The sequence below is a fragment of the Neopsephotus bourkii genome, unplaced genomic scaffold (assembly GCF_033783945.1).
Source record: "Neopsephotus bourkii isolate Nb327-2 ecotype Australia unplaced genomic scaffold, CSIRO-AGI_Nbou_v1 NB_266, whole genome shotgun sequence".
Lineage (NCBI taxonomy): Eukaryota > Metazoa > Chordata > Aves > Psittaciformes > Psittacidae > Neopsephotus > Neopsephotus bourkii.
Window position 1 is genome coordinate 159,292 of NW_026900775.1, and position 21,204 is coordinate 180,495.

The 21,204-nt window shown below is 42.9% G+C and overlaps 1 protein-coding gene across 2 annotated transcripts in view; it reads left to right on the forward strand.

The window, feature by feature from the left end:
* TAF3 (TATA-box binding protein associated factor 3) overlaps positions 1-21,204 on the forward strand; it is a 124,227-nt gene that overhangs the window by 2,627 nt on the left and 100,396 nt on the right. The window contains exon 2 of one of the 2 annotated variants that reach the window (XM_061346185.1): positions 10,739-10,981. In XM_061346185.1, coding sequence (XP_061202169.1) covers positions 10,739-10,981 — 243 coding nt within the window. The remainder of the gene's footprint in view (positions 1-10,738; positions 10,982-21,204) is intronic. The other variant, XM_061346186.1, reaches the window with a different exon arrangement.

Consider the following 21,204-nt stretch of genomic DNA (forward strand, 5'->3'; position numbering starts at 1 on the left):
AAGGACATGGAGCTGTTGGAGCAAGTCCAGGGGAGGTCATGAGGATAATCGGGGGCTGAAGCACCTCCCATATGAAGACAGGCTGAGAAAGCTGGTGCTGTTCAGCCTGGAGAAGAGTCTGAGGGACTGTGAAGGGAATCTGCAAGGATGCTGGAGAGGAACTCTTCATCAGGGGTTTTAGTGACAGGACAAGGGGTGGTGGGTTCAAACTGAAAGAAGGGAAGTTCAGGTTAAATATAAAGAAGAAGCTCTTCCCTGTGAGGGTGCTGAGGCGCTGGTACAGGGTGCCCAGAGAAGCTGTGGCTGCCCCATCCCTGGCAGTGCTCAAGGCCAAATTGGATGGGGCTTGGTCAGCATGGTCTAGTGTGAGGTGTCCCTGCCCATGGCAGGGGCTGGAACTGGATGATCTTAAGGTCCTTTCCAACCTGAACTGTTCTGTGATTCTGTAGGGCTGCCAGCACTGCTGCTGGGCCTGTATTTGGGGGGAGATTAAGGAAGAGGGATGCACATAGTGGAGAGGTGGGAGAGAGTGGAGGTGTAGGCTGTGTGTGCACAGAGAACCATGGCTGGTTGTGCCTCCTGTGCCAAGAGGGACACATTCCCCGTTCTGGGGTTGTGGACTGCCACTGTTTCATGTGTGTGAGTGTACTTGTGGAGGGGGAAGTCCTGGGGAGCCCCTGGGTGGCTGGGTCTGGCAGCAGGGAAGGTGTTTAGAGGAAGCAGGGGTTGGAGTTGGGGTGGAGAATGTGATTGCTTGCCTGAAGTGCTGGGTGAGGAGGAGGTGACACACTGGTGGTGGACTGGGGGCTACTGTAGATGTTCAGAGGATGTGCTGGGGACTGCAGGAGCTGACGGGAGAGGTATCAGCGCTGTCAGTGGAAAAGTCTGGCAGCAATTCTGCCCATGCTGAGGTACCTGTGCTCATGGAAGTGTCGGGCACAGATGAGTACCAGAGGAATGCTGCTGTCAACCAGTGGTGGATGCAGCCTCAAGGCCAGAGAGACTGTTAATGCAGGAGGTGTCAGCTTCCTCTGCAGGAGTGAGTTTGGAGAGTGTGTGGAGCAAAGATCGGGACAGGAGTACCTGAAGGTGCTGCTGCTTGTGGAGATATCCTGTCTCTGATGCAGGAGTTCTCACTGCTGTGGAGATCCCTGATAAAGCCGTGATGGGTGTACCCGATACCTGGACCTTCCTCTGCTTCAGCAGTTCAGGAAGAATTGAGTGGCACTGATTTTAGGAAGGACTTGATGATATTGCTACAAACTCCTTGGATTATAATTCCAGGTTGAATAGGTTTCCTTGTCTTAGCTTTTCCCAAATTTGAGGGCTAGCTAGATGTAAAGCTGTGTGTAAGTTGTCTGGAAATGACACTGTGCAATATTAACCTTTATCACCCAGCAGCACCTCTGAAGTCTGTGTCTCAATCCAGAGAGGAATGATCTGCAAAACATTTAAAGGGAACAACAGAGAATTTGGGAGAACTGAGTTGTGGGGTGGAAAAGGAGCTAACCTAGGCTTGGTCAGAGCTGATACAGCCTTTGGTATGGTCAGTACCGATACTGGGGAAGATGCTTCTGTAATTGGGTCACTACTTATGCAGGAGGTGAGTTGTGGAGTAGCATTGTCCCTCGAGCTCCGCTGCCTCTACCACAGGGGGCTCAGGACCACGATGTCTGTAGTATAGGGAGGAAAAGATACAGAGATGGTGATAATTCGGTGCTTGAGGAATTGAAAGTGTATAGAACTAAGGCAACGGTCTCTGACTTTGGGTGAGCTTACTGAAAGTGGGGTAAGGAGTTTTCTCCCTCTGTGAATGGATAAGGAATATCACAGGCTGAGAGAGCTGGGCTCGGTCAGCCTGGAGAAGAGAAGGCTCCTGGAGGGGAGACCTGAGAGGAGCTCCAGTGCCTAAAGGGGCTGCAGGAAAGCTGGAGAGGGGCTTGGGACAAGGGCCTGTAGGGCCAGGCCAAGGGGAATGGCTTGAACCTGCCCGAGGGGAGACTGAGCTGAGCTCTTAGGCAGAAGCTCTTCCCTGTGAGGGTGCTGAGGCGCTGGCACAGGGTGCCCAGAGAAGCTGTGGCTGCCCCATCCCTGGCAGTGCTCAAGGCCAGGTTGGACACAGGGGCTTGGAGCAAGCTGCTCCAGTGGAAGGGGTCCCTGCCTGTGGCAGGGGATGGGAGTTGGATGAGCTTTGAGGCCCCTTCCAACACAAACCAGGCTGGATCACAGTCTATTTTGTTTTTTTTTTCCTTTTTCATGGAGGAGAAGTGGGATGTGCTGTTTCCATGCCAGTGACATGGTGGTTTTTGTATTACCTCTCTCAAAATGATTCCTGTATTTCTTTCTTTAAAAGGCTTGTAAAAAGACATCTTAATACTCAGTTGCTGTCTCCCTGCTTCATGAGAATTGTTTCCTTTTGCTCCTCAAATAATTTCCTGTCCAAACCCAGCTCTGGATGAATGAGCTGAATTTTGCCATGGTTTTGCATAAGTAGAATTAATTAAATTCCAATTGTAGCATCTTTATTGTGTGTTATCTTGGAGTCCAACCAGTGGGGTTTGAGTTAGCAGTTGTCAGCTGGAGGGACATAATCTTTGTATTTAAAACTGAATGGATTTACTCTTGACTAATCGAGCCCTAGTGGTGTTGCTCTGAAAAGCGTGTCATTGCCATTCCCACATCTCCTCAGCTGCAAAGGGAAAAGATGCCTTTCCCAGCTGTGTTAGATCTTTGTTCCAGCTGTTACATCCCATTAGGAGAGCTACAGTCAAGATTTTCATTACTTTTCTGCTCTTGTTTCTTTGCATTTGCAGGAGCTGTAGTTGATGGCAGCTTCACTGCCCGCAAAGGGAAGGCAGAAGGATTTGCAAAGTGGGTTTGAGATGTGTTTGATGCCGTGAAATGCTTCTGAATACTGGAGGGGGTGGAGGAGAGAGTGAACTTACAAGGGAGAAAATAAGGGCTTTCCTGTTCAAGTACACCATATTATGCTGCAAAGCTTCTAAGAGGAAGCCTGTTCAATGTGCTGTACACTTCACACCTGGTTTTAGCCCAAGATTTAAACAGAGTATATGAAAACCAGTCTCGGAGTGTGTCATTAAGGTATTGAACTACAAAACAAACTGGGGTTGTGTGGTTTCTGAGAGCAGAGTTCCACGTTTCTGTTGTTGTTTGTTTTAAGCAAGAGGGGAAAAGGGGAAAGTTCTGTTATGTACTGCTTGGGTTTGCACTCACATTTCACATGTTTGATAGAGGTGGTGGCACAGATGCTGCTTTGGGTTAAGTGCTCTGGATTTTCTTTGTCTGTGTTGTGGTTTTTCACACTGGGGAAGTGTCCTGTGAAGAAAACCCAGTCTCTGCTTCATTCACTATGAATTTAGTGACTGCAGCTTGGATTGGTTATAGATATGCAGAATATGTTGTGTTTTGCTTCTTAACTTGGCACGTCTGGGGAAAGAGTTCAGTTTCCAGGATATTTAGGTGGATGCTGCAGTTTGTGGGAGGGATGAGAAGGGAAGTCATGGTTTGTGGCCCCTAAACCCCTGATTTTTCTATTACATTGTTTTAAAAAACAACCAGGTAGCAGCTACTTCACTGTAATCACTGAGGGTACCTGGGCATATTTCAGCATGGAATTCAGGACAAATTTAGCAGGACAAATTTAGTTATCTGCTGCTAAAACTAGAAGTGTAATCATAGAATCATAGACTGTTTTGAGTTGGAAAGGCCCTTAAGATCATCAAGTTCCAGCCCCCTGCCATGAACAGGGACACCCCCCACTAAACCATGTCACCCTGTCCAACCTGGCCTTGAACACTGCCAGGGATGGGGCATTCACAACCTCCCTGGGCAGCCTCACAGTAAAGAACTTCTTTCTTATATCCAACCTGAACTTCACCTGTTTCAGTTTGAATCCATTACCCCTTGTCCTGTCACTACAGTCCCTAATGAAGAGTTCCTCCTCAGCACCCCTGTAGGCCCCCTTCAGATACTGGAAGGCTGCGATGAGGTCTCCATGCAGCCTTCTCTTCTCCAGGCTGAACAGCCCCAACTTTCTCAGCCGATCTTCATACAGAGGTGCTCCAGTCCCTGAGCATCCTCGTGGCCTCCTCTGGACTTGTTCCAACAGATCCATGTCCTTTTTATGTTGAGGACACCAGAACTGCACACAATGCTCCAAGGGAGGTCTCACAAGATTAGAGGGGCAGGATCACCTCCTTCAACCTGCTGGTCACACTCCTTTTGATGCAGCCCTGGGTACAGTTGGTTTCTGTGCTCAAATGCACACTGAAGCTGGCTCATGCTTTATTTCTCATTTACCACCACCTGCAAGTCCTCCTCTGCAGGGCTGCTCTGATAATAAACTAGGTAATTACTTTTGAGGTGTGTTGGATTTGGAAGTGGGGTTTTCAGTACCCTTTCCTTGAATTTTCAGTGTTGAGCCTATGCTGTGATTGAGCCTATGCTGCGATTGAGCCTGTGCTGTGATTTTAATTAATTAATTTTTGCTGAAATTGGCTTAGAGTGAGGAAATAAAGTTTCAAAGTTGGTCTTAAATTTCATATTGTGTGTCTGCTTTTTCTTAAGTTTATTGGTATGTTAACATAGAATCATAGAGTATCTGAAGATGGAAGGGACCCATAAGCATCATTGGGTCCAGCTCCATGCTCCTTGGAGGACTACTTAAAAGTTGTATATATATATATATATATATATAAATACAGAAGATTTACACCATATGATATTAAATATAGACAATATTAAATAATACATTAAATTGATATTATTAATGCAACTACATTTCTGTTGAAAAGGCAGGTTCTAGTCTGGCAATCACAACATTGTAGCTGGAAGTGAAAATGACAAGGTAGAGCTGCCTCCAAATGTGCTCATGTGTCACTGTATCATCTCCTGTAAAGGGAAACTTAACTTCATTCTAGAAAATACCTTGTGTGGAGAATGCAGACTGCAACCAGGATTTTGGCTGGGAATTACCGTAGTGGAGAGAATTGACCTGGTGTCAACCCAACGTTTCCAAGTATTAGGCTTTGATGATCAGTTTAAATGCTCTGGTTCCTGATCCTGATGCTGAATGACTTGTAACAAGTATCTCTGTGGGGCCCATAACACTTTTTATAAGAAATGTACCTCTGTATGTCCCGATAACCTTATATTTTGATGGATTTAAGTAATTTACTGTATACTGGCTACCAGTAAAGAAGGTTTTTTGCTTGACATTTATGAGGCTACTGGGAAAAGAAGCAGACTGAGCAGCAGTAGCAGGAAGGTGCTTTTGCCTGACCGGCAACTCCATTAATGGGATCCTTTTTCCCTACCCAATTTCAAGACATATATCATAGAACCATAGCATGGTTTGTGTTGGAAGGGACCTTAAAGCTCCTCCAGCTCCAACCCACTGGAGCAGCTTGCTCCAAGCCCCGGTGTCCAACCTGGCCTTGAGCACTGCCAGGGGTGGGGCAGCCACAGCTTCTCTGGGCACCCTGTGCCAGCGCCTCAGCACCCTCACAGGGAAGAGCTTCTGCCTAAGAGCTCAGCTCAGTCTCCCCTCGGGCAGGTTCAAGCCATTCCCCTTGCCCTGTCCCTACAGGCCCTTGTCCCAAGCCCCTCTCCAAGTTTCCTGTAGCCCCTTCAGTTACTGGAAGACTTACTGAATAACCTACTGTGTAGCTTCCGAGTGTTCTTGTGGTTGCTGGATGGAAGCAATGTGTTAGCTGCTTGAAAGATTTATCCTGGAGTAACTATTTACTATGTGGCAGGGTTATGTGATATGCCAGAGCACCAGGAATCTGATAGAGCCTCTTGTAAAAATATTGAGGAGCTACACCTATTAATTTTCTGCTTAAAATGAAGTTTAAAACCCCCTCTTTTATAGCAGACAGGAGGGTGATGCTGAGCTGTTTATAATGGACGTTACATGTTGCATGGGTTGTGACTCATTAACTTCATGTATTTATTAGAGCTATAGTTGCTCCCTTTATAAACTCCAGCATGAAGGGAGAAGCTCTTCTGTTCTGCACTGACTTGTTACATTTTCACTGATTCAAGCAGACTCTGGGCCAGGAAGGAGGAGAAGATGGGGTGAGTTTGACAAAAGTAAACCGGCTATTCCTGAGGCTGGGTTTGGGGAAAGTAAGATCCATTTTTCCGTAACTCCCACCTTCGCTGTTCCTGTGGATGATGTGAGCATTGAGCAGCTTCTTTGCTGGAGGAAATGTTGGTGCTCTTGCAAAAATAACCGAGTTTTAGCTGCCTCTGAATATCCCTCTTCATTGCAAGAGAGGGATCTGTTTTCCCTTTTGGACACTAGTTGTATGTGGAGGTGATGCTGAGCACCAGGGTTGGAGGGCTGGATAACTTTCCACCCAAGTCCTCAGCTCTGTGTGAGTTCTGTTTTTTGTTTAGTAATGATAAATGCTACAACACACTCCCCTACAAGTGCTTCATAAGAATACATGGCAGAGAAGCAACTACTACATGTAACTGAAGCATGGAAATACTTAAGTAAGGATATAAAAAAGCAACTGTGTTAAGAAGCAGGTTCAAAACGTGACCAGAAACCCCCTGAAGATTCAGTTCTTCCGTTTCTGGTTTGGGGATCCATTTCTGCATAGAGATTCCTCCTCGCTCAGTGTTCGTTCTCATGCATAGGGATGCTGAGAATATTGTAACTTCATGGCCATTCCCACAGGGTCCTGGTGAGCTGATTGGGACTGAATGGTCCTAATATAGCTCTGCTGTTTGCAACTCTATCAGTTTTGGAGCACAATTCCCATTCAGGGACGAAAAACAGCTTAAAAGCTTGTGAGAAAGATATTTCCTTAGTTGGCTGTTTGCAGGGTAAGGAGGAGAGTTATAATTTGGTGGATGAACTATTCCCACCTCCTTCCATCACTTCCCCATCCTGGACAACAGGTATTATTTGAAGTGTTGTGCTCTAGGGGACAACAGGAGGCTGGAAACTAAAAGCTCCATGTGACATTGGGAATGTCACTGGGAGGATTCAGTATCTGGACTTTTAAACTGAGGATAGCACAGAGACCTGAAGAATATTGAGACAAGTTCAGGATGCACAAATTCAACCTGTTTTTCTTTCTTATGGCATGGTTTCCCTACAGAACAAAGCTTAAGGCTAACTGAAAGACCAGGAGAGTGTGTTAGGTGTTCGTCAGCATTCTCTTTCATGTGTCTGGCTTCTGCGATATTAGTTGAATATATTAGCTGCTATATATTAGGTTGAATTTTATTCAGCCAGTGAGAGAAGAGGAATGCTGAACTAATCAAGTAGAAGTATAAAGCCTTTATTTGATGAATCACCTGAAATTACGTTTAATACATTTTTGTGCTGTGTATGTTACCAATTGATAACTTTTGATTTAAATATAGATATGAGTACAGAACTGAAATGTTTTTGGTACACTCTTGCTATAGAGGACACTGTAACCCGTCAGTCTTTCATCCCTCTGACAGTTGCAGGGTTAAGAATTGTTCAGCTTTGAACCAACCTTATGACTTGTCATTGTCTCTTTGGAGGCAAATGTCAAAGATACAGGAAAATTGAATCTTCAGAAGGTTTTTGGTCACCTTTTGCTTTCTAACAAGCATAGTTGGTTTTTATATATAGTTGCTTAAATATTTCCATGCTTTAGTTACACTTACTAGTTGTTTTTCTGCCATGTGTTCTTATAAAGCTCTTGTAGGAGGGAGTTTGTTGTAGCATGTATCACTTACTGCTCACATCGATACACATTCTAAAAGATGATATGCATGTCCAGGAAAAGACCTTTCCAGTTGCAGTGATAAGCTGGACTAAGCTTTTCATGCTGAATGTATGACGGTGCTGGTGTAAGAAAGTGTGGACTGAGCAAGGTACTTGAAGCATCTTCACTGAGCCCCGCTCATCGGGTAGATGATGTGGCGCATCTTGCAGTCCTGTGCGCCTGGTTGTCTGCAGCATTCCCCGAGGAAATTTCCCATTTTATCAAGGAAAACTAAACTGAAGCAGGGAATGTGTCAGTGCCTGTCGATATGCTTTCTCTGTCCAGGCAATGCTCGCCTGGGAATGAGTTCTGTGGAGCTGTTGGAGGCTGAGAGAGCTGGGCTGGGGCAGCCTGGAGAAGAGAAGGCTCCTGAACGGGAGACCTTAGAGCACCTCCAGTGCCTAAAGGGGCTGCAGGAAAGCTGGAGAGGGGCTTGGGACAAGGGCCTGTAGGGACAGGCCAAGGGGAATGACTTGAACCTGCCCGAGGGGAGACTGAGCTGAGCTCTTAGGCAGAAGCTCTTCCCTGTGAGGGTGCTGAGGCGCTGGCACAGGGTGCCCAGAGAAGCTGTGGCTGCCCCATCCCTGGCAGTGCTCAAGGCCAGGTTGGACACAGGGGCTTGGAGCAAGCTGCTCCAGTGGAAGGGGTCCCTGCCCGTGGCAGGGGTTGGAGCTGGATGAGCTTTAAGGTCCCTTCCACCACAAACCATTCTATGAATCCCTCTGCGTCCTGCAGGCAGCACAGCCAGTGATTACAAGAGTGTTCAGGGAATAAATATGCTCTGCTTCTGGGCTTGCTGGAAGTTTTCCCCAAGTCTTGTTTTTAGCTGGCTGTCAAACCTAGTATCTGTTAAGTCTTGACACCTTCTGGTTCAGTAAGCTCAAAGGTATATTTGTAGTCTGAAGAGCAACTAAAAGTGACAAAGCAAAATTCCTTAACTGTGTCAGTTCTCTAGATTTAACTTTTTTAAGGATGAAGCAGTCTCTTGTCTGTCTAATCACAGAGTAGTTCCGGTTGAAAAGGACCTTAAGATCACCTAGGACCAACCCCCTGCCACTGGCAGGAGCGCCTCACGCTAGATCATGTTGCCCAAGCCTCTGTCCAGCCTGGCCTTGAACACTGCCAGGGATGGAGCATTTATCACTTCTCTGGGCACCCTGTGCCAGCGTCTCCCTACCCTCACAGTAAAGAACTTCCTTATATCCAACCTGAACTTCCCCTGTTTAAGTTTAGTAACTATAATGTTAATATGTATATTAAGTTTAATAACTGTAATGGTCTCTTAACTACTCTAAAGTTGTAATATCCCCCTTTGGTTATGTTAATTCAAGTCTTCACACTTCTGTGCCCCTGGAGTCTGCAGGGGAAACTGGCATTACATTTGTACTAGATATTATAGACACACAAAAAATGTTCTTGTTTCAGTTCACAGTCTAAATGCAGATGGGCAAAAGGGGCGATAACTTGGTCTGATGTCCCTTTTAGCTGTGGAGAGAATTAAAACACAAGTGACTTGCCCAGAGTCACACAAGCGGCCAGTGATACAGAGCTGAGAATCAAAGCTATAATCTGAGCATTACCCTTATCTTCACTGCAAGACTAAGAAGAGAAATTCTAGAACGAAATTCTTATTCTTTAAATATACCTGAAGGCATAAGTTGGCTCAGGGCTTGAATTCATCCAGTGATGTGAGACCCAGCCAGCCCGACTGCAAGATAAACCAAGAAGAGATTAGGTTAAAGGACAAACAAAGGAGCATTCGCCTGTCCTCCAAAACTGAAGCTTCACAATAGTGATTGTGTTCCTTCAGTAAGCACGGGCTGGGTTTCCTTAATGGCTTTTTAAAGGAAATCACAGCTTATCATCATGTAGGGATGTAATATCTTCATAAGCCAACTATAGAGAGTTTTATTAATTCACTATAAGGTTATTGAATTGAAAGAAAAACATCATGTTTTGGGGTTTAAAGCATCTTTTTTTGGTGTTATTTTTGTTATGAAGACTTAAGATGAGACTCGAAGTGGTGCCTTGGCACCAGAGCCGGGTTGTCTGGTTCTCCCTCTGGAGGCCTTCAGAGGGATAGCCCTCTGTCAGGCCAGGGAAACTGAGGCACTTGGAGGACTTGTGCGCTGTATAGTTTAAATCTTGGAGCCATTCCATATGTAGAACAAACTGCATCCCTTCGTGGAGGTCTGATGGAATAAAGGTGCTGACAGCTTGGCCAGTGAGGTTTCACTGTGCTCTTTGTAAAGAAAAGGTTTTTGCTGTAGAGTCAAAGTTCAGTTGCACCCCAGGAAATCAGTGCTTGAACTTTAGCATAAAATATTCTCTCCTCATCAGACCACTACTTAATATTCCTCTGTTTCAACTGGGAGGTATATCTAACTGGGAGGTAAAGTGACTCATAGTAGATTCCATCTGGTGGAAAGATAGGATGTGAAGTATTTGTGTTATCAGGAGATACACCAGGTATCTTCGGGTTTTTTTGGTACCCGTAAACTACATTTGTTTCAACAAAATTAAGATGTTTGTAGGTTGAAAAATAACATTTGGTCTATTACATGCTGGTAAAGGGGCACCTTCTGCATAGTGAGGGCTTGTTTCATTCACTTGAATTTATTTTATGAAGTAGGAACCTATTTTAAGAGGTGTTGCACCGTGTTACTTGGCTGTTGCCAGGTAAAGCAGATTGCTGCTCCCTCTACTTTGCTTCATTTGCTTCTTGAGGTGCAATTCTTAATGATATGAATTGAATCAAAGTGATACGGATCAAAACAAAACACATATAAATGTGTTCTTAGCCTGGAATGTTGGATAGCTCAGCAAGCAGGGAACCTGGTGGGACTCTGATCTCTGTTGCTGGCAGTGAGCTGTAACCTCTGAGCATAGATCCGCAGGTCAAACGGTTTGAAACTGGATTTCTAATAGACACTGTTCTGTTGTTGCTGTTTTTGTTGCAGATGGCCGCACTGATCCAATTTTGGATGATGTAAGTAATGCCTTCAAGCTTATGGGGGTTAACCTGCACGAGCTGGAAGATTACATCCACAATATCGAGCCTGTCACTTTTGCACATCAAATCCCTTCGTTCCCCGTCAGCAAGAACAATGTCCTGCAGTTTCCCCAGCCGGGAAGTAAGGATGCAGAAGAAAGGAAGGAATACATCCCCGATTACCTGCCACCCATTGTCTCCTCTCAAGAAGGTGCGAAATCAATCCTTTGCTTTAAGCTTCGGGCCCTGTGTGTTTGCATGTTTATTCTGCATCCTCAAGCAGTTGGAACTGTGCTGCCCCAGAGCAGTGGCTCAGGAAGGACCCCAGTGGATGTTACACAAGTGTGGTGTTTTACAACAGAGAGCAGTGCTGTGGCAAGGTTGTTTTCCACTCTTTCACTTTCCTCCAAGAGTAACACGGTGTTAAAATGCACCATCTTCACACACTTTTCTATATTGCGTTTGAAATTTAAGTTCTTGGATGACAATAGAATTGAATGCTTTTTACTGGTATGTATTAGCCCCCCTCTTATGGGTACTGCAAGAGCTTCAGTAATTTGGTAAAGGCAGAAGAGGGAATGCCAGTGAGACTGGCACAGTATTCCCAGCTCCTGACAGGTATTTCTTCTTCCTTCAGACAAATGTAACACACACAAAATTCCAGTTAAAATGAATTCAGATCTAAAATAAGGAAGAGTCGTTTAGAGGCACAGTGTGTTGCTTTCAGTCCTTTTTAATGTTGATGAGGGTTTCATCATTACTGGTTCAGCTGCTTTCCTTGTCCCACAGAGGTTGAGGATCACTGTAGTATTGAAACCAACTTGCACAAGTGCTACGAGCTGCAGTTACCCTGAGAGTTTTAACAGTGGCACTGGAGAAAGCTGAATTTGTTCTGGTTTTCAGCTGTATGACACTTGACTACTAATAAGATAAACCTTTAGAAAATGTGACCTACTCTGACTTTCCCTTTGAATAGCGAACATCACACAGCTGTACTTTGTGGGGAAGTTAACACATGTGAGCTTGTGGACTGCAAACAAAATTCCAGAGGGAAGAGCTTCATTTTCCAAAAGGGTGTAATGAGTAGGAGCAATCCTCACAACGTACTTATTTAATGGATAATGGATATCGTGCTCTGTTATTCATACTTTTCTGTTTTAAGAACTAAGGCCTCAGTGTCTGCACATGAAAATACATGTAAAAGTTCTGCCCAGTGAGAAGATGAACATAAACAGCATCACCTTATTGAGTAGACAAAATCCACGACTGTGCAGCTACAAATGTCACACAGGGCAGTATTTCAGTGATTAGGAAGCTGAAGTAAGTGTATGTTCAGCCTTTCATACATCATGTTCAGCTAGAGAGATGCAGTTCCTATGTGCTCCAGTTAGACTAAGTGAGATTATAGTCAGGGACTCTTATCTAAGGTCTAAATGTCTGTCAGACACGATCGTTTGGGTGTGTTCAGAGCAAATATACTGTTTCCAGTAACAACGTGAGGGCTTACACTGGTGAGTATTTTGGAAGCTCTGTAGACCTGACTTTTCCCTTTAATTGCATAAAATACATAGTTATTTCATAGATCAATAGCATTTTAATGTCTTTTGCCTTAATATAACCCAGGAAGCGAAACTGTTGTTCAAAGCAGAAATCCTGTCTCGGATTGATAAGGAGATACTAAAATCTCCCTTTGTGAAGTTTGTTAAAAGGCTTGCTTTTCAATTCTAACAGTGAACTCTCTTCAACCAGGAAGAGACAAGCAAAATGTAAATATCTAAATATCTTATATGTAGACAACATTCATAAGGGAAAAATACGGAGGACAAAGACACTGAGAAGTGAATAGGGATTTTAGCTACCCCATTTCGGCTGCTTGTAATGCTTTAGCCTGATCTTTTTCAGGAGGCAAACACCATTGTGTCAGAGAAATCCGGCATCTTTGAAGTGTAACAAGTTACCTGCAGTTTTGTGCCTATTTATTTATTCACTTGGAAAATCATACTTTAAAAACCCACAAGAAAGATCAAATCCAAGAAGGCTCAAAGTGGCTGCAAAGGAGTATCTAAACATAGGGAGTGAGAGATGAGAGTGTTGCAGGCTCAGTCTGCCGATACGTGACATACAAAGAGAGGCTAAAAATTGAAATGGGGACAGTTGTGCTGCTTTTTTTCCCTTGTATGTAACTTTTTATACTCTTTCTCTTGCAAGTTAGATCCAGGAGTTAGATTTTAGCAGGCCTTATAAATAATGTATGAATCCTTTTAACACCCGAAGTAAGAAGATATTATTGCCAAAGTTGGATGAGAACCAGGAAAACTTCTGATGCCTCAGGCTAGTGTATCAGAGAACCTATAGGCACAACTTCAGAAACATGAATACAGTATGTTTTTAATGGAAACTTAAAGCAAGCATTCAATACAACTGCTGAATGCAGGTTTCTTAGAGTTGATTTGAGCTACTTACGAGTTGAGGGCGTTTTAATTTTGAATTGAATAGTTTCTGAAAATGCTGGTTGTAATTTTAAGCCCTGTGTTGTTTTTTTGGAAGGGGTGAAGTGGATCAAGAGACTGCGTTGTGTGTGTTTGGTTGTATTTAACTTCAAGTAAAATGAGACAGAAAAACTTACGTTTGCAGATGAAGGGAAATGCATCGTAAAACTACTGAGGAAGTGCACAAGCTGTTTGAATAGTTTGCAGATCTTTACAGGGTCCAAAAACAATGTGCTGCTGCTAAGATTGTGCAGTCCATAAGATCTGAGTTGCTTTGAGTACGCAGTAAAGATAATTAGGCAGTAATGGAGGAAAGCTTCATGCACGTTACGATGTATAATGTAAATCCTTCAGTCACTTAAAGAGCTGTCAGGATGACTTGTTCTGTCCCATTTTCTGTCGAAGCCTAAAGCTCAGCTCTTGTTATGAATATTTATGTACTGATAGGATTCAGGAATCACTGGTGGTGATGTATTTTAGCAGTGGTGTAGCCATGAATGGTCTGAGAGTGTGAGCAGAACAAGGTTTATTGGGAGAGGTGATGTATTTTATATAATAGTATTTAAGAATACTATTTAGAATTATTATCTCTGGTGGCAGACTGACTTCATAGGTAATTTTATGTAGGTGCTGTAGTAAGAAAAAGCTGGGTTTAATTGTTAACTTAAAAACCAAACCAGTGTTCAGTATGCACCATGACCAGTAGGTGTTGCTAACTTCCTTCTCAACAGCCCTCTAGTTCTGTGCCTGTAACTAACTTCTTTCCACTTTAGAACTGGTGGTGTTGTGTTCAGAGTATACCCAGCAGCTTGTGCGATGTCTTAGTTACCACTGCTCAGTAAGAGCAAAAAAGCCCTCTCCAGCCTGAGAGGAACCATTCTCTTCGTATATACTCAATAGTAAAACACGCTGAAACAGCTCTAAGTGATTATTGAAGTTGGGGGGAAAGGGAAGAAGGCAAATAGGTTTTCCACATGTGTAATTCGTGTCGGTTGGAAGCTCAGTTGGGTGATACACGTTGTGTTCCAACAAAGCAGAAACTCTTGTCTTGCTTTAAACAGAGATTGCTGTATTCCAGTAACATGCGCCAACCAAACGCTTGCGCTGCGAGGATCTACATGTATAATTCTGTATTTTATAAAACAATCTGACTCACTATTGCCATGGCAAATGATGGCTTTTTAGCAGGGTTTTTACAAAGGACACTGCAGAAATGATTTTATGCCAATGTATCATGATGTTCAGTGCCTGCCTATTTTTAATTAGCCTGCTTTTCGTTGTTTTGAGTTATTTTAGCGCTGTTGTCACTAAAATGTCATGGTCAACTTGTAAGACAGATTAAAAAAGGAGGAAAAAATAAATTAGTTGCAAAACATGATGGTCATGCTTTATTTCTTGGGCTTTAATGCAAAAGAACATGCATTTTGCAATAATACAGCAGCTTCATAGAATTTGTTGATTGCATTTGAAGCAGAACAGTGCTGTGCTGAAACCAGGCCAGAGAGAAAGCCCAAATACTTTTCTACACCTAATAATAATAGTAGTAGTAGTAATCATCATAATAATCATCATAATAATCACTATTACATTTTGTGATAAGGTTGAGCTCTGCATCCTGATGCTTTAAGAACATGTTGAGCTCTGCATCCTGATGCTTTAAGAACAGCTAAAACAAAGTACGAATCCTGCATGTGCCATAGTAACCTCATTTTTAAGCTTCCTAGGGTGAATTTCTACCTGTGCTTACTGCCTTTTGTTATTACCTCATCAATAATAATAAGAGTTTATAAAAATAAGCACTTTTTGTCAACTGCTTTATTTTCCTGTCTTTCTGATGTCCCAGGTAGTCGATCCCTGTTTCTCTAACCAGAAGACTGAAGAAAACAGGTTGTTGTTGTGCATGGAATGCTGTTCGTAGTCTATTATATTCTATTAAACACTCACTTCTCTCTTACAGCATAGTTGTGCATAAGAAGAAGAGGGAGAAGTCATGAGAGTCTCTTCGCAGTAGTTGAGAGTTATTTGTGGGGAGAAGGGCAGCTTTCAGGGAGTCAGACTTCTTCCTGACTTCTTGCTTCATTTTTTCTGTCTTCTGCTTGATACCACTTCACCCCTGCTTCATAAAGGTGCATCTCCTCTCCCTTAATGAGGATCTGGAAACAAATGTGATTTGTACTGGACATAAAGTTTTGTGGTCTTTCATTCCTGATAACACGTGTTCAAGCTCTGGCAGTGTATTTCTGATGATTGAGTCAGGAGCAGTTCTCGGCCCAGTGTAGAGATTTGGGTTTATTCTGAGCATTTTCTGTCAGAACATTTTATTTCCCTGGCAGATCAAAGCATAGAATTGTTAATTTCTGAAAGTCCTGCCTTTTCCCTTTTTGTTGTTGATGTGATGTTAAGTTTTGGTGGGTGGGTAACAAGTCTTGCAGCCACCTGGAAGTGTGGAAACCCAGCTGTCAAACCATCTCGGAACATATGTTGTTTGTTTCAGTATTAGTTGCTCAAATTCACATTTGGGTTGATGAGAAGGGGGGATATGCGTATGAAGCAAGGTGCTATGACAACATAATTTGTGTATCTGATATCTGGGCTTTACCAGTGCTGTAGAATTTTAACCGTATAAAGCATGAAGCACCATGATGGTACAAAGCATTAGTGTCTACCTGCAGTGATTTAGATGTATCAGGTTTTTAAATCTACTGTCCTTTCGGTCTAGCATTCCTTTCCTTGGGTCCAGAACTGAATATAGCAGGTCTTGAATCTCAGACCAGTGCCAGTTCAGTCCAGTGTGAGTTCGGTCTCTGGTTTCCTCAAGGGTTAAGCAAGCCAATAATTCTTTCTAAATTAGCACGTGATGGGCTTTAAAATGCACTCTGGGATATTGGCTTTGTTGTTTTGTAACAGGTCTTGCTGTTGTCATTCTTAAGCCTTTCTGCGTTTTCCGCAGATCTCTTTAACCACCCAGACCAAGTCTTCTTACACCCATGATTTAAAAGCAGCAACGATCTTTCCAACAGAGCTTTTCCCAGTATACTCAGTTAGGAAACCACCACCCATCGCCAAACGGGTACCGTGCAGTGAACCAGCTCGAGGAGTTAAACCCCTGCCTGCCTGTGAACGCTTTGCTCCTGGCTGCTACCCATGCCTGGCTGTTGAGCATTCGCAAGCATCCTTTAGCTGTCCGTGCAGGATGCGGAGTGTTAGATGCTGATTGCTTTTGTGCGGATGAGTCTTCATGTCTGCATCACCCTGGCAAGGAGGAAGCAACAGGAGAGACAGACAAAATGAGAAAGGCAGCCAAGCTTGAGATGCAGACAGAAGAAAGGCATTGGGAAAGAGCCAGTAGGAGAGGCAGGTTTCAAAGAAAAAGGAAAATGTGAGACAGGAACAAAAAAAAAAAAAAAAGTGTACAGAAAATGTGCCTGCTTTAAATCTTGCCATTAGACAGAAAAATAACTTGTATAGAAGGCGTGCTGATAAAGCTGTAATTGGGAAGACAAGTGTATCTTTACCTTTTCTTAAGAAGTTGGATCATAATGGAAAGCATAATTCCAAGTGCAATACTTCAAGCAAGGATTTAATGAGGAAGAGTTTATTTTTTATTTTTAAAAAAAAGCTGAAAGTGTGAAGTTAAATCGACTTTCACCGAGAGCTTCATTTAATTTGCAGCACTTGGGGAAAAAAGAAATGAATGCAATACGTGCCATAGTAAAACTTTATCCATGGCAGAAACCAAATCGCATAGCTGGGATCCAGAGACTATGGAGACAGAGGCATACAGTGCAGAGGCATAGTGCTTTATATTCTATAGGAGACTAGTATCTAACTTTTCCTAATCATTCATGTCTGGGTTAAAAAAACAACCTCTTGCTATTTTCCATAAGAAGCATAGCAGCAGCTGGAAGGAAATGGATTAAAAACTGGTTTTAAGAGAGGGCTTGTGATGGATTTTCTTCTTGTTAAGGTCTTTTGTGTTGTATCCTTCGAAACAAATCAGCTTGAATCTGGCTGTATCTGAATAAGCAAATCAGCAAATACAGTTTATAAAGTGCTGACTGTTCTTTCTTAAGTAATAATGAGGAGTTAGTCATGCTAACAATTCAACATTGTGTAAATGTATTTCCTCAGCTTCCTCAGCTATCTGCTCTTACTCACTGCATCTTGCAAATGAAAACAAAGTTAACGTGACTTTACTGTAAGGCGATCTCATCCTTTGAAAACCTTCCCACAAAGATGTGTCTGCTTTTCAGACCTGTGGAGATAACTTACAAGTTGTCAGTGATTCTGATTCACAGTAAGAACTGCAAAAGGCAGAAGTGGACTCATAAAAGGCATCTTTTTTTGCAGTAAATTATTTACACTGCATTGCAATGAAAGTCGTGGGCTTCTTTCACTGCATTGTGATGTGCAAATAGCAATTTTGGCTATAATAAAAATGGGACTTTATGGTTAAAGGATTTTGTTGTGCATTTTGAACAGAAATGCTGTCACAATTTTAATTTCCTACTGATCCTTCCTCAGCAAAACTTTTGTCCCTTGTCTCCACTCATCACCTCAGAGCAGTTTTTCCCCTATTCTGACAATGTTTGACTTTGTTCAGTGCCTGCATTGCTTCCTGCACTGTCTGCTGCTGCTGTGCTCGAGGGTTTTATTTCATCTGGATCATCAGACACCTTTGTGCCTTTGAAAGCAGAAGTTTCAAATTAGGTCATCGTCCGATAGCCGTGTGTGACTGTTCCCAAGCATTTCAGGTTTTCCCTTAGTGCACTGAGTATTCTGGGGGGCTCTAGGGGAGGAGGTGGGCAAGGGAAAGTCTAGTCACTGCTTAAAGCAGGATAAAAGCGTAGAAGAATAATAGGTCTTGGCCAATACTGGGCTATTTTAAGGGCTGACTTTGCAGGTTTATTATTTTCAGTGCCTGTCCTGTTTTTCTTCTCATCACATGCTTTTATACATTTTCCTCTTTCACTTTTGCCACCAAAGTTGCTTTAACTTAATAAAAATGTTAGTGATGACTAAAGATTCCTGGCATTTAAAAAGCAAGTGTTAATCATTGTAGCTCCTGGGATCAGAACCACAAAGCTACACAGGAATTTGTGCCAAACCTTATGAGAAATGGCTCATAACCCAAGCAAGCCTTAGTTGTGAACTGTATTTGAGGGAATTGTTTGGGAAGGATGTGGAAGTAGAACGTGTTGGTTGAGATCTCAATACATCTATCTTATTTTGAGCCCCATGGCTTTAAAGTTCTCCTGCAATGCCAGCATCATTCTGCTGCTGATTAACAGCTGTGGCATTTACATGGCCATGGGGAAGGGTCCATGCTTGGGGTTCAGGAGCTGGCACTTGAGGGAGTTGTTCTGAATAACCCTACTGTCCAGAGGACCATAGAATCATAGGGTGGTTTGGGTTGGAAGGGACCTTAAAGGTCATCAACTTCCAACCCTTAAACACTTCCAAAGTGTCTGGACTATTCCTTTCTTCCTGTAAAAAATACCCATGCTTGGAGCTATTCAGGAATAGATGTTACACGATGTTTACACTCACAGTTTCATGTGTAGCTGAGCCTGAGCTTGATCTTCTCATCAGAACAACCATTGTCTAGACAAGGATCACAAGTGAATTACAGGACCTGTATCTCTCTTGCCTTTATCATGAGAATGACTCATTACAAAGCTTCTGCAGACAAGTGTGTGGTAGGGTCCAGGGTAAGAACTCTGCCTTCTAATTTTTAAAGTTATTACTAAGAGACCTCATTTGAATTACTTGTCCTTTGCCCCACACAGATAAGCACTAGAACTTTACTGTGCAGCTCTTAACTTCAGTGTCTTCTTCCAGCCTTCACCTTTGGTCCACGTTCCTGTTTTCTCCAAGTCTCAACTAAAGGGAGTATTAGTGAGTGGGTAAGTCATTAGGAAGGGATAACTCATTTTGGTGTGTGGGCAGTTCCACTTCATTCTGCAAGAGCCTAAGAAATATAAGGTTGGATCGAGAACAGAGTTCAAATTAGAAGGCGTTTGGAGACATGACCCTAGTTCTTGTAGCGAGATGCTTGGGTAATTGAAGTTCATCTTTAACTGAGCGTTTTGTTGTAATTGCAGTCATTAGAAACATTATTGGTTCTTTGATGATGGTATTTTTGTCTATTTCTTTAGTTTGGATTTTGTTGCTTTCAACAGCTGTGTGTTGCGTGACTAGATCAAATATAGCTGTGTTTGCCTCTTGTGTATAAATGCATATTGTTTGGATCGGTTAAGCAAAACCTGCAGTAGCATACCTGTTTGTTTGAGAAGCAGTGTCAAACTTGAGCAGGGCTGGATCTGGCTTGTATTTAGCCCAAGGCTGGAAAACATAGGGTCTTCAGGTGGTAACACAGCAAGTCACACTTTTCCCTGACTTGGTTTGAGATTAATGTTTCAATACTGCTGTAAGTGATGACGCCACACTGCCAGAGGTGGTATTTTATATGGAGAGATAAATTGGAGTTCAACTCTGTGTGTGTATGTGTGTGTTTAAATCAGTCCAATAGCAATTTAAATGGCCTTTATTCTGGCCACTTTACAATCTGCAGCATTCTGCCTAATTCATTTTCTTTGGTGAACTTGTTTGGCCTCTGCATTCACACTGTTGGTGTCTGCTGCTTTCCCATTCCAAAGAGCTGTGCTGAAGGAAAACTCTGTGTTTCATGTGTATTCCTATGGTTGGGATGAAGCATACTTTTCTTCAAACGTTATGAGCTCTTTTCCCTGAGGGGAGGAGGATGGTACTGATTCTGTGTGTCTGAGAGGTACGGCTTAACAGATTGGCCAAATAATCCATCCTGAACTGGAGAGTCAAATAATTTTAATACCCCTTATCTTGCATAGATTTTTGTGGATATTCATCTCAGCAAATGAACTTTGCATTTCTAAATGTGAGGAGCAGCATGTTCGTTCAGGTACAGCATACTTGAATCTTAATATTCTCCAGGTTTCTGTGCATGTGGGCCTTGTGCTCCAGGCATAGTTAAAGAAATGCTTTGCGCCTGTGTGTGGACAACACTAATCACGTCTGACAGTCACAACTGGGAATAGCACGGAGGAAATAATAGTTCTTGACCAATCGCTATAACACAGGAAGTCCTGGTGCCATAGAAAGGGAGAGAAACTCACTTTTCATTTCCTTTTGAGTCCAGTATGTCCAGATTAACTTGAAAGGGAGCTGAGGCGCAGCTCTGAGGATTTAGCCTTCAGTTGCGGGCTACCTACACTTGGAGCCCGGTCTCAGCAAACAGCTAGTCACCATCAGAAGAGGTCTCATAGCTCAGCTGCTGGGTATCCTGTTGCAGATTAAATATAGAACAAGGATGCGTCTGGTTTTGCATGAGAAACTTTTAACACATTCATTAAAGAGGCTTCCTTTCTGCTCTGAGTGTTTTAAATGACAGTATTGCTGGAGGTGATGTGTCATCTGTAATCCCTTAGAGATAACTGGTTTCTTTTGCTGTTTTGAAGAGGATTGATTGATTTTTACCATTCTTACGTGCAACAGTTGTAATTTTCTGTGTTACAGGTTTTACATGTTCAGCTTAGCCAGGTTTATCGTAATTCAGTTACCTTTTGGGGGGGTGTATAAAATATTATGCAAACATTTGCAATGTGATCAAAACATGCACATATGTTTATTAAGATAAAAGCAATGGTTAAAATCACATATCCTTGCCCAGACAACTTGAGTTGAGATGGGTTTTTTTTTAAGAAGCATTAGAATTACAAGTGAAAATCTATTTAGATTTAGCCGAGATTTAGCCGTCTATTTATCCTCCTTTAGCATCATACCTGAGGTTGTTTTTCAGAGTCCCTTAGTAACATGATCTACAATCACAGCAGTTTTGATGAGCTGAAAAATCAAGGCGGAATTTTACTGTATCGTTCAGTTGCACTCACAAGCTGCAGCATGTGAA